The sequence below is a fragment of the Tyto alba genome, unplaced genomic scaffold, assembly GCF_018691265.1.
Source record: "Tyto alba isolate M040663 unplaced genomic scaffold, T.alba_DEE_v4.0 Super-Scaffold_2, whole genome shotgun sequence".
Classification (NCBI taxonomy): Eukaryota; Metazoa; Chordata; class Aves; order Strigiformes; family Tytonidae; genus Tyto; species Tyto alba.
The window spans coordinates 73489922-73510109 of NW_024881282.1; the positions used below are offsets into that span (position 1 = coordinate 73489922).

The window sequence follows — 20188 nt, forward strand, 5'->3', positions numbered from 1 at the left end:
CCCCGCGGCGGGAACCCGCAGAGGCGGGGGCGGGCGGGGCCGGCGGGGCGGCCCCTGGGCGGCCGCACGGAGCGGAGCGGCCCGGCCCGCAGCGGCGCACAGCCCGGCGCCCCGCCGGCCCCAGCGGTTCCGCACCCTCCGCCGACTCAGCGCGAAGCGGCAACGAGCAACGTTTCCCCCCCCCCCCCGCCCGCCCCGCCCCAGCCCCACCGCCACCGCGCCCGGCGGGCACCTGCCCTGCGCCGCGCCAGCGCCGGGAGCTCGCCTGCGAAGGAGTCCAGACGCCTAGCAGGCAAGATCCTCCGTGCTGTCGATGGCGCTGCCCTCTGCGATGTGCCTTGCACGGCGGAGTAGACCGCGGCGGGGCTTGCGCTGGCTGAGCGTGCTGCTTGTTACACAGCCGGTACCGTGAGGCCGCGGACGGGGAGCGGTGGCGGTTGCATTGTGGCCGGACCCCGGGCCCGGGGCTCCCTCCTGCGCTGAGGGCGGGCCGAGCGCGCCGGCAGCCCGGGCCCTGCCTGCCCGCGGCCCTCAGGACCCGCGCCCGGTTAAGCGGCGGCGGAAGGCGGCGGCGGGCCGGGGGCCGGCAGCCCACCCCGCGGCACCGGCACCGGGTGGGCCGGGCTGGCTGCCCCCAGCCACGCACACGCGGGGACCCGCGGGGAAGGGGCCGCTCCCGCGTACGGACGCCTCTGTGTCAGCATCACGGGTGTTTGTTTGTTAATTTAGTAAACATACAGGGCTGTACCCTGCTGCTCATGCACCGTTCGTTGCCTTTTGCCTGCCGCTTGTTAACCCTCATCTTTTTTTTTTTTTTTTTTTTTTTTTTTTTTTCTCATAGCTTAAGAAATACAGGGGGCATGTGCCATAAGAAACCCTTTTATTTCTCATCCCTCTCTTGTCCCACCTTCTGGGTCTGGCGAGCCTAACGGAGCGGCTGCTGTGCAGCGTAAGCAATATCAGGCAATTCTGTAATAGGTTCATCTACCTCAGCGCGTGGCCTCTAGCGCAGCGGAGACGAGCCGTGGTTTGCGGCGCGGTGTCCACCGGCGAGACTCCGGAGGGGATGGCCCGGGCTCCGCTGCTTTTCCCCGGCAGATTTGGCCATTTGCAGGGTGGTGACTGGTGGCATGTTCTGCGCTCGCCAGCATCCTCGTGTTTCACGTCATCTCGTGCCCTTTGCATGCTGCCTTTGTAACTCTTTATTTTATTTATTTATTTTGAGATCAGGAATTTATGAATCAAAAGATGGGGGAGTGGAGCCATGTGGAGGCTGAGTCAGATTGTGGAAAAGGAAAGCCAAGCGAGAGTGTGCAATTGCATATCACATTTACAAACAGTTTCATTCATCTCCATATGTTGCTCCTGTTACTACTAATAAAGCTCTGGTTTCTCAGACTGGTGCTGCCCTGGGAACGCCGTTTGATCTTCCTGGGGTTTTTACTCTGTAGCCTCCATAGTATTTGTGTTATAGTGTGTTATTTTCCCAATTATGTTTTTATTACATTGAACACGTGTTAATAACAGAAAGAATTTGATAATATGAATGTAGTTCCCACACCCTCCTCTTTTGTCCCTATTATTGGATGAGCAAAGGAGTGACAAATTATTTACCAGAAGCAATTTTTTCCTTCTATATGGGTAAGATTTCCTAATTATAAAAAAAATAAAAACCTTTCCCCTGAGCATGCACCCTCGTTCACCTCCTCTCTTTTCTCATCCTGCTAATGATACCCAACTCCATCATGGTAATTTTGGAACTGCAGGAAATCTAGCTTTGTCTACGAAAGATTTCTACAGACGCCTCTATAGGCAAAGAGAGGCAGAGAGCAAGGTCTGCTTTAGGCGTAATGCTGCCTGGGGTTTTCTTCCCTGTCAGGGAGGTATAACTGGAGTGTACAGTAATTAATCCAACACTAGGAGGGAAGGAGGAAGAATTATTTTGTTGGAAAAAATAAGGGTGTTTTTTAAGTGTCAATTTCAATGACCTTCATGATTTCTATTTTAAACAAAAGGCAACAACCTACTACAAGGATATCTTTTGTCTTCTGGCCTCATCCTTTGTTCTCCTTGGGTTTAGCCTGTCACTTCTCAGGGCTTGACTGTCCCTTCTTGGCACAGCAGCACCTCTCACCCGTAACTCTCCAAAGTGCTCTTCTAGGAGGTGATTTTTTTCCCCCAACTGCTTATTTCACATCGTCTCTGCAGTGCAAGGTCCGTCTTTCTTATGACCCTCTGAGTCTCTCTTCTCTGTGTTTTATTTATGCGTCAGTATTTGTGTCTTGCCAGACATTGTGCTGGTTACTTTACCTTCCCCCTTATCTCTGCTTTTTGCCCACTCATGCCTTTTCTCTCATTTTTATCCCCTTTCATATATTTTCTTCTTCTGCCTTTTTTTTTTTTTTTTCTTTTTCTGCCCTGTTTTTTACACCCTGTCTTGCTCTCTCCTGTCTGACATCTCACTTCAGTCCATTGCCTTACTCTCCCTTCCTCTTGACATTTTTTCTCCACGCTGTTCCTTTGGTCATTGTCCTTCTCCATCCTTTCTTTTGACTTACATTTACACACATACACACACACATATATATATGTAGACTTATATCTCCCCTCAACTCCAGATCTTCCATTCTCCAGCTGAAACAAAGAAATGACACATGCTGATAGTCTAATCCTATTCTATATCTTTTTCAGCATCTGAAGTACACTGCTCCCACCCGTCCTCAAACACATGTATTGGGTAGACTGAAGCATTAAGTATGTGTGAAATGTTCCTAAATTCAGAAGTGGACTCACTCAGGCTGTACTGTGAACAGAGCAGTTATTGTGCTCCCACTCACAATACCAGAGGAGGATTGTAAGCCCCCTAAAGCCAAGGAACTCCTGGCATTTTCTTCACATTTCTAAATTTCTGGGGTTTTGTAATGAGAAGTCTATAATTTTAGTTAAGGGACACTGCCATCTATTTGAATGATCCCTTGAATCCTGGACTGATCCAAAATAAGATGCCACAAAATGCTTCTTTTTTATCAATTGTTTTGTTTTATACATTTGTTAAGGCACTTTTGTGCAGCTGTTGGGAGAGAAATGCTTTTTTCCTCATCAGAGCTAAGCTCTGCCTCTGAAAAGGGCTCTGTGTGGAGTGAGACTGGGATCTCAACTTGTCATATTCCCTTCTTTTCTGGAGCCAGAGGGAGAGGAGAGAGTTGTGACTGCAGGATCATATGCATTAGGTGGGAGATGGAAGAGTAGATGCATAACCCAAAATGCTACATTAACCTAAGTGAGTGGGAGTGGAGTTGTTTAATAATACTTACCCTTGAAGTATTATTCCCCACTGACTACAAACAGCATCATTGGAGATCAAGGGCAAATGTTACATTTTGTTATTTAAATAAGACTCTTAATTTATAAAAAAAAAGTTGATTTCATAATTTAAGTGGGGTTTTTTTTTTGTCTCTCAAAAAGCATACTACTAACTGGCTGGAATGAAAACAGATTCCCATCCCACAGATTCCACCTCCGCTTTCTGGCAACTTACCTGAGTCATAAAGAGAGTGGGGGATTTTATATGCCACCTACATCAACTCGACATTTTCCTTTGTGGTGAGAGTTAATCACCACCCTTGTCATATTATTTCAACCACCCTCTGGAAGATACAATCTATCAGGGGGGATTGTTTAGCTTTCAAACTGGCCTTAAAACTTCTTACAGAGTAGGGTGGTTTTTTTCTGAATTTGGTGAAAACACACAGGTGGTCCATTGCAATAAGGTTTCTGTGTTGTTTGTTAAAAACGTGTTTACCCCAGAATCAGGGAAGAGATAGTTTCCGTTTGCAGAGGACTCATTTCTATCATGAGATGTGCCACCTGGAGAGTTGAGACGCACCAGGTGAAGGTAGAGGACCATCCCCCAGGTAATCATTGCAGGAGGTGTGCGCTGAGGAAGAATCTGTGGGGTTGTAGCCATGATGATCAAGGACTTAAGAGGGCAAAGTTCTGTCAGCAGAGGCAACATTTGTATTAGACCAACAGACAGAGTCAGGAAAAATGGCCATGCTTTTGGGCACATAAAATCTCTCCTTTTAACCTGTTTGTATAACCTCTGTGACCGTGACTCTTGTGAGGAGAGAGATTGTATGAAGTGGACTGATATTTGTCAATCAGAAAATACTACACAAAAGAAGACAGGAAGATAGGAATGAGAACAAAACACAAAGGTGGCAATAGAGTAAATACAGTGTGTGCAGGAGGCAGTGGAAGAAGGGATAGGAGGAACTGGAAGTTCACTTCCAGGAAGGTTATTGGGAGTTACAAAGAGGACATGAGTTACACTGGAAAGTGAGAGGAAGCTTGAGCACGTGACATTTTTTCAGAAGAAACTCTTGACGTGGTACAAGGAGAGCAGAGAGGAAGGAAAAGCTGAGACTGCTCTGGAGCTCAGCACTTAAATCTTAGTGCACAGGAGGGTCAGGGAAAGCATTTGATAAGAGTCTTCTCATCTCTGTCACAAGGGCAGGCAGAATGGGCAGGAAAGCGGAAAACCAAAAGAACTGAAGTGAACCGTTGACAAATGTGGATGAAGGAAGGGTATGTAAGCAGCTGCCATGTTGACAGAAAGTCCTCTGGGTCTCTGTGGGACCTGGAAAATGACTGAGTAACAAATGGGGTGCTACAAGACAGGAGTCAGGGAGCATACAGCGGGAACAAGCTGTCTGACCATACCCAATATAAATATGGGTTATTTCCATTCTTGATGTGTAACAGCCTTAAAATGCATTGCAGATACAGCAGCTCTGCCCTGAAGATATGGATGCTGCAGCTGTCTCGCCCATCCTGTCACACCTTCCTCCTTCTCCCATGCCAGAATTAATCCCATATTCTCTCCTCTCCTGTATTGTGGGTCCTCAGCCCAGCTCTGTCCTTCCTATCAATTGTGCCTGCCTGATAACTGAGGCACAACTCAAGATAAGTACTCAGTCACCCACAAAGATGTGCTTCTTGAAGCAGAGGCACTAATGAGCTCTGCAGGGGATGCAGGCTGAGAGCAGCACCAGTGGGGAGAAAGAAGAGCAAAGGATGGACATTTCATCTGAGGAAGAAACAGGTTGGGAGACTGTAGCAGTGGGGAAACTAAAGGTGAGGAAGCCTCAGGAAGAAAGTGAGTGTAGGAGGGTGGAGCCACGGATAGTAAAAATAACAGTATGGTACAGATAATGTGGCACTCCAGTGGCATTTTAAACCTGCTGCCTTTGAAAACCCTGCTGGGGTTTGGAAAGGAAACCTTATATTTAATTGTTCTAATTGCTACTGGCCAGCCAGGACCACTGGCATTTTCAGGCTGTGATTTTGTTCAGCAGCCCCCATTTTCTTCACTGATGATCTAATGGTTGCAACCAAGTCTTCCACAGAGAGTTCTTTGCACCATCTGATATAAATATCGATGTATCCGTAATAATGCTTTGATTTGTCTGGAAGGGAGATGGCCTTTTTTAGCTTGTATCAGTACAGTGACTAGCACACCAAGTCCATGTGATAATGATGCTGTTACAAATTAGAGCTAAATTAAAACACCATTTACAGACAGTTTGTACAATGTGGAATTTGGGCATGGGCTAACCTGGCCTGAAATATGTTTTTTTTCAATGTTTCTGGAAAACTGCAAGCTTTTCAACCCCCTGGCTGTTGTAATGTACTAGTCTCTGTACATGTATCACACATCAGATGGGACTAAGTGGCAGCAAACCTGCTGGGGCTTTGAACCTCCTGGCACTTGTAATAGGAGTTAGAGAAAGAAGGGAGGAACAATAAAAAGAATAAAGGAAAAAGTGCAAAGTGAAGGACCTCTGTGCATTTTGATAATAATTCTTCAGTAACACAGAAACATAGAACATAAAGATGTTGGTTAATGTAGAGCAGTTACTTGCTATTGCTGGAGCCATATCCTAGAAATCTTTTTTTTTTTTTTTTTAAAAAAAAAAAAAACAAAACAGAAACAAGTTTTGTCTTTGAACTATGGAGGGTATGCATTTCTTCATCTTTCTCCCCTCCTTTGTTGCCCTCATCATCCCACTTCCAAGAAAGGATGTAAGTGATATTCCTTCTTCTCATCTCCAGCATAAATTTATTCATGAAAATTCGAAAAAGGTTTATTGTCAGTTCTTGTGCCAGAGTATATTTATACCTTCAATAACTCTTGTGTCCTTAGTGCTCACCTCTATCTACTTCTGGAGAGTAGCCAGCTCCCCTCTTCGGTGGAGCTTTGCCGTGCTGTCCCAACCATGCTTTTCTCCTCTCCTTCCATCTAACAGGCTCTCCGTTTTCTTGCTTTGTTCAGAAGATGACCTCTAACACTCAGAGGACTCTCTGCCTGTGGTAATGTGATCTAGTGGCTGCAGCAGAGAAAGGTGTCAGCAGTCCTGGATCGTATTCCCAATCCGGTTATTGGAAGATGTGAGATCTGGGGAAGGATATTTATCTTTGTTTCCCTGCAGGCTCCAGTCATAGTCACACATCTTCATTTTACAGTAAAATTGCTATTATCGTGCCAAATTAATTATTAATACACACATTACAATATTTTCAGTATCCCGTAGCAATGAAATCTCTGCCACTCGCTGCACTTTAGCTTGTGGGATGGCAGGCGTTTTGGATGTACCCTTGTGGTACCCATGGCTCCTCCATTTACACTCCATGTTCCCAGGCACCCATGCTTTGCAGTCATGATAAAGCAGCTTTCACATACTCCTGACTTTTCCATTAATTGCATGCTTTCCACCGTTTGTTTTTTTTTTTTTTTTAACCATTTTAAGGACTGGCAGAAACATGAGTAATGTAACCGGGAAACAATGATTGAAGGTAGAGACTCTCATTTAGAAGGAATGTTGGTCATGATTGATTACAGCTGCACACATCATGCCCTTGCCTGGCTCTTTCCCCCCACATAGGGAGAGAGTTGGTGATACTGCCCAGGTCTGTTGAGCATATGTGCATTAGACCCATGTACATTGTATGAAGGTTGTTAAAAAGCTTTGCTGGCCTTATTTCACCTATGCCATTGAGGATGTGTGGTAATACTTATGTTGTGATGCACCCATCGCATCACTTAAAAGCCTTAATGCCCTTGGTCTGATCTTCAATCTAAATTGGGAACGCAGCTTTTCACTGCAGCATGGTTTTACATCCATATGTATTATTCCCAGTCAACATGGTATGTCCAGAGTAAACATTTTGGGGTACGATCCCTCCTTTGTTTCTTTTTGCTACGCAAATTATCTGTAGCACTGGAAAAGGTCACAGAAACCTACTGAAACCTGGGGATTGGGTGTGTGGGAGGAAGAGGTGCCACACATGTCTGCGCTGGTTCCCACGTAACTCCTGCCATAACTCAGAAGCAACTCTCATCTCCTGGGTGGGCTTCTCCCTCTCCCACCCACTCTCCCCTTGTGGCCTGCTGGTTTTGGGCTGTAGCTTCTCTCGTATTTTTGGCCATGGCTGAATTAGCACATTTTTATGGCATGCCTTTTCCAGCACCAATGATAATAGTCTAGAATTTTGATAATTTTCTGTTACTCCATAAAATCCATAAAAAGTAATTTGCTTAAATATCATAGCAGTTCTTTAGGTTTATTGTCATTGCTAGGTTAGAGACCATGACTCCATTGTAGAAGGAGTTATTTAGATATAGCAGACTCAGTGAGTTTATGGTCTTCTGCTTTTCCAGTGAAATTGAAATGATGAGATCAAAGGTCAAGTGATTTTCATTTTTGATATGGCACAGAGCAATTTATTTTGAATCTGCGCTTCTTATTCTCAGTAGCATAGGGCGTCATGGAATAAGTAAAGCACCTTTCTGATGTGTACGGGTCCTTATTATTACAGACCCGGTCACCTATGATTTTTGTTCTCACACCCATCTCCAATAGTCTGTACTCTGCAGATCACCAAGAAGATATGTAGAGCTTGCGATGCTGCTGAGCAGCTGAGTGGCTGTGATGTCTTGCTTGCTCCTCCTGCCCAGCAGAATTGCTCCGGGCTGGTTGGAGATCATCTGCCTGTACATGGTTAGCAAGCTCTGACCTCCCCCTGCCTTCAGAGCAGATTTGCTGAGCTAGTCTAAGGGCAGGAGCTAAACCCTGCACCGAGACACAGTTGCTACTGACAGGTAGACCCCCAGTGGGTCCAGTTGAGTTGTAGTGGGATATGAAAGGAACAGAAGCCTGTTGCTTGAAGAAATGATTCATGGCAGAAGCAGCAAATCTTGATGGCTGTGAAACTTGGAGAGGAATCTTGTGGTGAAGTTTATATTGTGTTAAGGTTTTGACTTATTGATAAAACCCTAGGAAGGGAGTGAGTGTGGTTGTGTTCTCTGCTGGACTGTGTTAGTATTGAGGGCTTTCTGAGGATGGCTGCAAGATTACAGGTTTCTCTTAAATCCGGGCACTTTGTGGGAAAGCTGACTGGAGTGTAATTGTACCAGATGCTGGTACTGAGTGTACTCTCATAAACGTTTAACAGCTATTGATCTATAGAAAACATAATTTATCCTTTTTGCATTTATAAGATGTTATTGGTCAAGTGTGGACATCAGAGATATTCCAAAGCAGGTAGATAATAAGTGCTCTTATAAAGAGAAGATAAAAGTCATGCTAAAGCTTTTTTAAGTACTCATTTATTCACAGTACCAAAACCTTGATAAACCGTAGAGTCTGATTTTTATAGAGTACTGAGCCTCCTGGATTCCAGTGGAAATCAATGTTGGCTGTTGATACTAAGCATCTCTAAACATCCTATTTGTGGTTTCAGACCCAGGTTAAACCCCCATTAACTTCAGGCACTCATTTAATCAGAGTAAGTACAGCAGTATTTAGCCTCCTGACAGTCATTCTTCTTGCAGCACTGTCTCTCTGTTGCTCTGCTTGACTCATGGATAAGATTTTCTTTTCTTTAAAAATTCAATATATCTTCTCTGCAGAGAGCTTTGATCTAGGGTCCTGCTCCTCACTTTGTACATGAGCATCTCTGATTGATAGCCCCACAGCCCGGAGAAGTACTTGCATCTTGGGCAGAAGTAGCACAAGAAATTAACAGCTGTTGCTGTTGATTAAAAATGCGTTTTCTAAAATCATAAATGGAAATGCTAGAAAAGAAAACAAGAGAAAAGGTTACTGTAGGGAGTATCCTGTACTGAACTCCCAGGCAGTGCATTAGCACAAGCAATAATAAGGATCAGTCAGAAAGCTAGGACACCGGTGTATCTCAGGGCTCTTCTGCTTGTATTTCTTCTAAAGAAATCTAAAGATCACTTTGAACATAGTGTATCTGTGTCAGGGAGTGAGTTTGTAGCATTTCTTTCTGTGTTAAAGAGGAGGGGGCATCTTCAGTTTTAGCATATTTTCACAGTCCAATATGCAAGCATGAATCTCTTCACTAGAAGAATTGCATGTATGTAGCCAAGGTTAGAAATTAGCCATTTAATCGATAAATTTACAGGAGCAGTCATATAAAATTCAGCAGATCATGTGGGATTGGGGATGGGGCATTATTATTGATACTGGATTACCTGGGATGAGACCTGGGATCCCAAAACTGATCTCTGTGCCCTTCCAGCATGGGAAGAAATCAAGCATTTCAGACAAGTTTAACTTATTATAGGAAATTCTCGTTACGTCAAAGCAAATATTACCTCATCATCACATGCTAGACAACATACCAAGAAAAAACTTCTTTCCAGTCCAAAATATGACTATCAGTTTTTGCACATGAGGCAGCATCACCGATGTCTCACGGTGACTCATCACACTTCTGATCTGCTTTGCTACCTAAGGCAGAGCTTGTTACCAAATAACCATAAAATACCTGCTTGTTTTCTCAGCTATTACTACTTACTGGCACCTGTTGGATGAGCAAATTCTTGATTAATAACTTCCAAGTAGATCACTGGACATCATAAAAGGGAGGAGAATTGCAGTTTGCAGAACTATGCTGTTCCAACAACAGTCATTTGCTGACATCTGGTAATTTGTAAACTGTATTTACCGGATCGGCTGTCTTACAAGCATTTCAGAGCAGATGAAGCCGTTAGAAAGCCTTTTCCTTTTGGTGGAAACATTCCCTAATTTGTTCCCTTTCTTTGTGTTCCAGAGTAAAACAAAAAGCAGCAGTAAATTTCATTTTATGTTTCTTGATGTGTTGGATTAAAGCCAAGTTTTCTTTATTTTATACAAGAGAAACTAAGGAAAGGGACAATAATTGGACAGAACTATAAGTACAGTCCTATTTAAGGGGCAGAATAAACAATAAATGCCCATTGTCTCTCATTTAATCTATCAGGGGTTAAAATAGATGATCAGAAGTTTAGCAAATATCAGAATATCAGAGGTCCAAAAGATGAGAGCTTGAATTTTTCCTACAAATGTTTAATTTTTCACCAAAACCTCATAAGAACAACATGCTGATTCTAGAAATGGTTTTATGGTTGATGAGGAAATTAGAGCAAGGGAGCAGCCCCATGGGCATGGGGATTTACAGTGGATGCCGCAGAGCTCATCACAGCAAGGACAGCTTTTAATAGGAAAAAGAAGAGAAAAATCCAAGTGCTCTTTCCACCCCTGCACAAGGAGAGGTCCAAAAGGCTAGCTTATAGCCCACCCATGGTCACCCATGCGCGCTGCTGGTACCAGTTTAGCACTGGTCCTACAGAGTCATCAGCAAGGCCAAAAATGAACAAAAATGCTGCAGGAGTTTCCCTGCCTGTCTCTCTCTCCATCACTGTATCAGGCCTGGGGAAAACAGAGACAGCATCAGGCTTCACGTGGGATTTCTCAGCAGGGTTCCTCTCTCATCTCAGATCTGAGAGACTGCGGTGATTTGTGTCTTTGAATATGTTTTCAGTTCATTTTCCTTTAATGATGCTGAAGAAAGGGGTGTCAACACAAAGGAAGATGTACCTGTCACTCCACACCGCTCTGGTTTCTAGCAGCAATCAGGCTGCTGCTTGGAGCTGACTAGAAAAAACACTGTAGTTGGTTTTGTTGTTGTTTTTCTGAGGAAGGCAAAAAATGCCAGCACTGATAACTGATTGACTCAGAGCATACAAAGCCACGAAGAAAAAAAATGTACCCAAGGGTTTTCCTCAAAAACCTGAAACCTTCCAGATGTCACCGTGATGCTTCAGACTGCCTCCTCGTGCATGGCCATACCCTGTGTCCCAGGGACCGCAGTGGCTTGGACCTGGAGATGAGCACCCTCTCCCCTCCTTAGGGGTTCTTGTGGGAGTCTCTGGCTGCAGTATCCTGTGGGAAACGCCCGTTGGGGGAAGAGCTCATAAAGTATGTTCTAGGCAAGAGGTACCCAGCTTCAGTCTCCAAGAGTCACAAAGTGGCTGAGGCTGAGGTGCCTCTGGAGAACATCTAGTCCAGCCATGCTCAGAGGAGGGTCAGTTGCTGTGGGTTGCTCAGAGCCACGTCCAGTTGGATTTTGAGTATCTCCAAGGATGGAGACCCTGCAACCTCCGAGCAACCTGTGCCAGTGTTTGGTCACCCTCACCGTAGAGAAGTCAGTGATGATAGCAACACTTCCAAACAAAAAAAGTTAATTATTAACCTCTTCAGGTTTTAGATTTTTTGGGGAATTCTTTGTTGTTGTTTGGGTTTTTTTTTTTTGGTTGTTGTTTTTTAAGGAAAAGAAAGAAATGCAACTATTTTCATAAAAAGAAACCATTCTTTTTAAAGGTCACCCAGTTTTTCCTCAACAAACTCTCCACATGGACACTTTGGGAATAATCCCACTACTTCTGTCTTCATATCAGAGCAGCACCTGCCTGCGGATTGCGTTGTACTGTTGACAGAAGGGTTGGTGATACTGTTGGCAATTATTAACATCATTTATTTAGCACCTGGCCAATGCAATCGGGCTCTTTGTGCTAGGCACTGCCCAAACAAACTGGAAGGAAGACAACCTGTTCCCAAAGAAGGTGTTATTTACCTCCTAAACAGTAGACTGCAAAAAAAGTGGTTGGAGGGAAGCAAGGACACCGAAGTTTCTGTGCTAATCTCTGGACTTCAGCACCATTGCTTCCCTCATTGCAACCATACATGGGAGAAGAGCGAGATCCTGGTCACACTACCCAAGAGCATTAGCCAGTCAAATGGACGGAGATGTCCTGTAAGTGTGACATTTTCTGGAGACATATGAAATCACTCTGGTGCCTGTTCGGTGCTATATTAAATTTTCAAAAGCTGCACTTAACAATTAATACATATTTTAGAAGGACACACTTTTTTAAAAGCCTGAGAAATAGTAATTTACATTTTTCAGTTCTGGTATTTTTCAGTCAGTAAATTATCTCAAGAGGAAAAGAAGCAAATGCCTGTTATTCCTTCTATTTGAAAAATGCCTTTTCGTTGAAAGGACGTATTTTCAGGTCTGCAAACAAGATCAGTAGGGGATTTCTTTTCCCGATACTGCTTCCCAAGTAGAAGAAAGGAATAAAAACTTTGGTTTCACCAGAAGAAGAAAATGAGGAAAAAAGTCCTGGACACTCTTCAAAACTCTGACACCTGTTAAGGTGTCAGGTGTCAGAGTTTTGAAGGGTGTCCAGGGCTTTCAGGGCAGTCCAGCACTTGCCCTTCTGAACTCCTCCACTGAGAAGAATGCCTGGGAAAAGTAAGAAAGGGAGTGAAGTAGCAGAATCAAGCATATAGCACATGAAAATCATGTATTTGGGGATTTTAAAGAAAATATAAGATATCCATCTAGGAGGGCATGCCTGGGTATGCCATCCTCAAAGCAAAGCGTGGAGGTCTGGAAAATTCTTCTAGCTGCACATTTCTGGCATGTGTGTGACACAGTTTATTCATATGCTCAAACTGAGCATTTTGCCATGCCAAATCTCAGAGATCACTTTGGTCAGAACCATCCCGTGTGTCTCTGAGCATGGTCTTTGTCCATGGTTTTCCACCTGGCTCAGCTCACTTGGCTGTGAAGTGGCCAGGGGATGAGCTCAGCTGAAGGAGAACTACTCTCGCACAATGCCCATCTCCTTCCTCTTTCTATGAAACTGCTTTAACTTCAGAAAGTCAGCAAACTATGTTAGTTTATGCCAGGTGGTATAACTATATATGTTATAATCACAGGTTGACTGAAACTAGGAAAATATATTAATATTCATAAACTGAAGTCAACTAGAAGAAAGCATCAACAGCTTTCAGTACATTTATTTCAGTTTTTTCTTTTCTTTTTCTTCCTATCCTCCATACCTGATGTTAGGTTGCTAGTTATTCCAGAGATTTGAGAGGTATTTATGTGTATTTACCCAGTTTTGGTGATTTTTTTTAATACTTGCATGCTTTAGTCGTGAGCAGTTTGAGGTTCTGGTGCGGCAAGGAGTTGGTGGTGTGCTTGCCTGTTACGTGAAGTTTTCCTTTACATTGGCCTTTTCCACCTAGTTAGACAGCATCCCGTTTTGGAGTGACTTCTTTTTGCAAGTACTTTGAAGTACTTCTTTTTGCAAGACTAAGCAAAGGAAACTTGAACAGGCTTCTCAGGTCTCACAAAGGCAAAACTCCCATTAGTGGCAAGGAAGAAACTGCTTTGCTTGAGCAAAACCACGGTGCTAAGGACACTGGTGCCAACTTTCACTACCAGCCAGGCAGGCGTTTTGGAGGGCTGTGGTGGAGACGTTGCCTCCTGGCTCCCTGGCATGCCAAGCAGTGCCAGCCTGCCCCTGCAGCTGGGTGTACCCCCACTGGAAATGCTCAGCGTTGCCCTTTGCCCAACGGCCATCAGAACCCAGCGTCGGTGCCCTTTACGGTAGGGCAGCCGGCAGCAGCCCCGGTGCTTGCTGCAGGCAGAAGGCATCATCTCACGTACTGAGGATTTGGAGCCGTGGAGGTTTCTCGCATGGTTTGGAAGCAGGAGCTGGTATCCACCAAGACATGGTCATATAAATCCAGCCTCAGCATCGAAGACGTGCTCCCACAGGGAGCAACAGGAAACTTCTTACAGTCTTGTTTGCAACACAGCTGCTGTTTCTGGTTATGATTTCAGATTCGGGCAGCAGTGGAGGAACCAGTCCACGTTGGAGGGCAGCATCTTATTCCTTCCCAAGGAGGACAGGCAGGGCTGAGCATGCAGCCATTGCTTTGGCACAGGCACCTCTCTGATGCTCTGTGTTTGCAAACCATATGTTACATCCCAGCTTTCTCTCTCCTGTTTACTTCTATCTATTTCCCCACGTGCCATCAGCCCTGAAGCTCCTTTTTCTCTTCTGGTCTCTGTTGGTGAGCAGACTGTAATTCCTAGGTCATCTTCAAAGGAGGTGCAGAGCAGTAAAAGCCCAAGCCCTGGGGTGATGCTGGAAGCTGATGCTTCAGCAAAGCCTGGAGAAGCCTTGCCTTTCAAGGGAGCACTCAAAATGTTCTCTGAAACACAAAACCGTTTAGCAGGTTACGACACAGTTATTCCCTTGACCCATGAAGTAAAGCACATGTAAATTTGTAGTGTAGGGGAGGCATCCAGTTTTGTCATGGGTTTACATACTGCCTTTTTGTTATTGCACTTCTGGATGGCAGCAGTCAGCTGCAGGTCTGGGCTCTGCAGGTTGTGGCCTACTGAAGAAAAACTCAGAGAGGATCGGGCATCTTTGGTGTAAACTGGCCAGCGGAGGCTCGCTCTCTTGAACGCAGAAAGCACCAAATAGCACGAAACAATTTCAGTCCATGTATCTTCTCTCCATCAACATGTAGCCCAAAAGCACTTTGATTTTTCCTTCCTACCCACATCCCTGTTTCTCTGCCACCTCTTCTGAGCTTTTCAACTATGGTATTTTTGCTAGCTAACATGAATACTGAGAGATTCCCATACCTCAGCTAGATAGCTTAAAACTGTATGATTTTTATATTCCACTAGAATACATGGTGTAAAACGCCACCAAAATGCAAGTACCCTCAAAATAAACTTTCACCTACATGCAAAGCAATAAGGGTCTATTAGAGATTGTAATAACCATATAAAATCATTTTGACCAGTGTCATATCAAGGTGGCTTCACTGGTATCCTGCAACAGTCTCCGGACCATTCCAGCAAGATTTAATTTAATCCATGCTGCAATTAGTGTTTTCTTTGGAACTGCAGTGTTCTCAGAAATATGTTGACCTTCCAGCCCATATTTACTAAGTAGATGCCAACTAGGCCTGGGTTCAGTGATGTTTACAAGGCCAGTGTTACAGAAACAGCAAAAAAACATACACAAACAAGAGTAGTTCTCACTGGCAGTTCAAAAATGCTTGCACAGGGCCATGGGGTGTTTGTCTCAGATTCAGAGACTGTTGCTGACTCAGTCTCTCTCATCTTTCAGTAAAACTATACTGTAGAAGAACAAAAATGATATTTTAATTTTTTTTATGTTCTTTCCAAGCAGCTCCAAGACCCAGAGGAAGAGCTCTCAGGATGCCAGAGCCAGCGAAGTCCACCTCTGCGCCCAAAAAGGGCTCCAAGAAAGCCGTGACGAAGACTCAGAAGAAGGGTGATAAGAAGCGACACAAGAGCAGGAAAGAGAGCTATTCCATCTACGTCTACAAGGTGCTGAAGCAGGTCCACCCCGACACCGGCATCTCCTCCAAGGCCATGGGCATCATGAACTCCTTTGTCAACGACATCTTTGAGCGCATCGCTGGAGAAGCCTCCCGCCTGGCCCATTACAACAAGCGCTCCACCATCACCTCCCGGGAGATTCAGACGGCCGTGCGCCTGCTGCTCCCGGGAGAGCTGGCCAAGCACGCCGTCTCAGAGGGCACCAAGGCCGTCACCAAGTACACGAGCTCCAAGTAGCCGGACGTCACCTCTCCAATGGGACCATCCAGCATCGGACCCTCCGCGCAAGCACAGGTAGGCAGCCACGGTCTGGATAAACATCACAGCTATTATCCACAGCAATTTACAGCCTTGGGATGGGCATGAGAAGCTGCCTGGTGGAAAAGGAGATGGTGATCTGGATGTCGGCTGGTTTTCATAGTCTGTTCAGGATGTGCAGCGGGTTTGGCAAGGCTGGTGGAGAAGGCCCCTGCTTTCACATCTCATCCAAAGGACTGACCGACTGTAGTATATCCAAACTCTCCTCTGTGCTTGGCAAACATGCATGTTTGGCGCTGGCGGGAGACTGACAGCGGCAACACAGAGACACCGTCTCTGAGGTCTTCCTGTTTGTCTGCTTTCTCACAGTCATCCAAGACAGGCACTGAGGAGTCAAGCGCTGGTACCCTCTCCCTCATAGCCCAGATCTGTCCCGGTGTACAGTGGCACAGCCCACCCTGTGCTGGCAGAAGTGGCATCAACAGCTACCAAGCATGGGCTGTAGAGTAAAATCCATATTGATTCAACAGCTATCTGTGCTTGACAGCCTGTTTTAAAGAGCAAGCCTGGCAGGCAAGCAGATGCCCATGATGATACCAAGCACCATTCCTCCTCACCACTCCCAATGGATGAGCCATCGAACAGGCTGAAGGTGCCGGCGCTGGAGCTGCCCACTGCCTCCCACCTTGTACCAAGGCAGACGGACAGACAAGGCGGGATGTTGGGGCTGCGCCGCTGCCTTCCCTGGTTGCTGCTTTGACTGCTTTAGGACTTGCTTCGTTGCGCAAGACATTGCTAATTCTGCTGCTTTTCAGAGACTTTTCCTGTCTCAATGCTGCCCGGGCATTCCCTTCCACCATAAGCGTGGGCAAGATGGGGTGGTGCCTATGGGGGTTCCCTCTCCTGGAAGCGCTAGGGTGGTGCAGGACAAACAGGACAGAGGTGTTGGGAGAGGACTGAGGATTTGAGAAGGCACCTGGAATGAGAGCAGAGGTGGTTAATGCAGACTAGGGGACAGGCACGCTCCCCACATACATCACTGTGGGCAGCTCACCTGGCCCTGCTTTCCCTGCTTTATTCACTCGTTAGAAAGCAAAAGCAAAAACTGGGGCTGGTTGGATATAGAGACACTCACCTGCACTCCGGTGATATTTTAAAGGTTAATTAAATTTAAACTATTTCAGATACTCCCCACGTCTTCTCAAAGTCCACAGTAAGGTAAGCAATAATAAAATCCTGATAAAAGCCATAGAGATTAGTAGAGGAACGTCTTGGTTACAGGTTTATCTTGCCCAAACTGCTGGATAGCAGAAGAGCATGTGTAGAACTGGTGTGAAGCTGAAGCTTCCTACTCAAAACACAAAATTAGCTAACATTTTTTTTTTTTTTAAATCAAAATCTCTGGTAGGCAGTAGCGCTCAGATAAAAAATATTCATGTGTAAAATAACAACTGCTTTCTGCAGCTTATTCTGTAAATAAAAAGGACGGCAAAGACACAGGATCCAAAACTAAGTGCAGGTTATCCCCAAGCTCCAAGATCTTGCTTTTAATTGAAAGGTAAATTCATACCTCAAAATTGCAGCCTTGCAGTACATCTCTCACTTTCCCCTATGTTTATCTCTATCCTATTTCTTTACACATGGAGATTGATGGGGACCCTTGACAAATTTATGTTGCTTTTGGAGCTGCAGGACTCTTGTCTTGTTTTTATAAGTGTTGCAGTTATTTTCTAGTTGATCTGAGGGAAGGACTGCATAGACCTGCTCAGCCAAGAGCACCTTCGAAACCCGACAGCAGCGTGGGGTCTCGTGGTCTCTGTGCAAGAGCAAAGGTCAAGTTGCTTATGGGCTGCTCCCATCCCCTGCTTCGGGTTTGAACACCCCACACCCGAAAAGGGGCTCGCCTCCCACACTTTTCTCGGTGATAGCACACAGCCATGTTTCATACCCTAATGCCAGCAGGCATCCCTAGCAGTATCTTTCAGAAGGAGCAAAATGGGCTCCCCAGTTGTCAGCACCCACAAGGAGCAGCTCCCAGCAGCAGTACCTGTACTTGGTAGCATTGGTAACCTGGATCACTTGGACAGGACACTTTGGAGGTGACAGATTAGCACTTCCTTTTGTTTTCCAATCACATAGTCAGATACCAAAGATGAAAATGTACCTGCGGTGGGCCTAGAGCCACTGTCCCTGGCCCCTCTCCCACCAGAAGTCAGACAGTGGATGGTGCAGAAGGGGAGTGAAGGGCTGGCTGGCAGCACTGGAGCTTTCTCCTCCCGTCCCTGTGAGCTGTGGGTCAGAATTCATCCCCCTGGGGAGTCCTCCTGAAGGTAGAAATTCAAAGTGGAATAAATCCACTCCAGTTCAAGCAGTGTGTGTGAGCCAGGACACACATCTCCCAGGATTACCCAGCATAGCCTCGAAATCCTCTCTTTTGAGCAGAGCAGAGACCTGCTTCAGTCTCTGCAGGCTGAAAGAAGTCAGGAAAATAAAATGAGGTGTTGGCCCTCCAAGGTCTCCTGGGCAGCTCAGAGAGCTGGGGACAAGGCTGGGCGCTCGGATGAGAACTGCTGGCCACATACACATACATACACAGTACTGATCTCATTTTCTTCTGCCACTGTTGCCACTCTCCATTTTTGATCGTTTCAGTGACAGGAGAAATGGCAATTTAAGTCTATAAAAATACTTGAAGGCTTAAAGAGGGTTTTTATATTGTCTAAAACCAAGTGACTGAGATTGGTCATGTCCATCCATTTATAGTTTAGGCTGTCGTTTCACACATCATTTGCTCTTCACCCACCCTTTGTATCATTTCTTTACTTACCCCCGACAGTGTGGAGCACAGAATTGAGGAACTGATCCAGGTTAAAATGAACCTTTTTTTTTTTCTTTTCTTGCCAGCTTTGTTTTAACCCAGTTCTAGTGGCTGCTCTGATCTGTGACTGTCATACAGACCCTTGTGCCAGCCAAGGGAAGGGCTGATCCAGAAAAGACAAGTCTGGCATAAGCTAGGTCTGCCACCGAAAGCAATTGGGAGATTAATGGCCTTTGTGTCAAAGAAAAATGAAGAAAGGAAATCTTTGTCTCCTGCAGTGGCCCAGTTAGCAGCAAAGGTGTGGCTTCTAAATACAGTGCTATGGGTGTTACCCTTGCTGTGTCCCACAGGCAGTTTCTGTAACAGTCCTGATGCTGGAAATCAGATGCATCCCATTTCTGCAGATCCCAGAGGACACCCATGTTACACAAAGGAGAAGGAGCAGATTAGGAAGCGGACTTGGCTCTCATGCAGCCACCCAGCTGTAGTGGTACAGCAGGCAAACAGTGTGCAAGGCAGCCTGCCCTTCCCACAGCTGCCTGCCGCTGTACAGGAGCACGCTCACAGCGGGTTAACAGGAATTATTTTGACTCTGCTGAGCTTGGACTGAGCCTTAATAGTAGAGGCAATAGAAAATGGTCTAAAATTTCAAGCATTGATTGTCCACTCAATAATCTGATCTGTGACGTATTCCATAGTTCCCTGGTAAGGGGATTTGCTTCAGAAGGAGTTCTGCTCTTCAGGATCTGTGCTTTTAAAAAATATGTATTTCCAGCTCTGGAACTGATAAAATGTTTTAAAAGTGAAGGTAGTACACCAAGATAATACACCAAGCCCCACTGTCCCTACCTGATTCTTACTACAATCCTAGAAGCATCTCTAGGCTATTACCTATGTTTTGCCAATTAAAAAAAAAAAAAAAAAAAAAAATCAACTGCAGATTGAAAGTTGGAAAAGGAAGCTGAAAAAGAGTAATACAGCTTTGACATTAACCTCAAAGTAACCCCATGGACATCGCTGCACTGAGTTACTTGTTTTAGTGTACAATTTAAGAGAAAAAATTAGCTATTATAGATCTACTCCTGATTTCCTACCCTGCTTCCTAGTGGGGCTTAAAGTCCATCTGCCCTTCAAAGCAGAGCTTAACCTACAGAAGAACCGAGCGGCACATGCACAGAGGTTTGCTCCTGCTCAGGACAGACAGGTCTTTAGTCAAGCACAGAGAAAATGAGTAAAAACAAGCGTGGAGGGCGAGTGCCTGTCCCGGACACTCTGTGTGTCCTAGGAAGGGATGCCTGCCCAGGGGAGCTGCGTGGCTGTGTGCCCTTCTGCCCTGGTGACAGGCAGCCGTGAGGAGGTAGCGAGGTAGCCCCAAGGCCTGGCCCCAAGTTAAGCTTGGCATGGCCTCTGCACAGCCCTGAGCGTTTGTCCCATCATAGCATTTCCTGACGGTTTACATCCAGACCAAATTGTTTACAGAGAAAGGAAGAATGTCAACTAAATAATAAAAATCATTTGCTG

The 20188-nt window shown here is 45.4% G+C and overlaps 1 protein-coding gene across 2 annotated transcripts; it reads left to right on the top strand.

Moving 5' to 3' along the window:
- The first annotated feature begins 41 nt into the window (after nt 1–41).
- On the top strand, nt 42–19629 carry LOC104360037 (histone H2B 5). Of its 2 annotated transcripts, none has more exons than XM_042793132.1 (2): nt 42–403; nt 15419–19629. In XM_042793132.1, exon 2 carries the CDS (start codon nt 15448–15450, stop codon nt 15826–15828), a length of 381 nt encoding a protein of 126 aa, XP_042649066.1. In that variant the 5' UTR covers nt 42–403; nt 15419–15447; the 3' UTR covers nt 15829–19629. The 2 variants fall into 2 exon arrangements, with proteins under 2 accessions (XP_042649066.1, XP_042649065.1); XM_042793131.1 differs by having other exon boundaries at nt 42–292.
- Nucleotides 19630–20188: the final 559 nt, after the last annotated feature.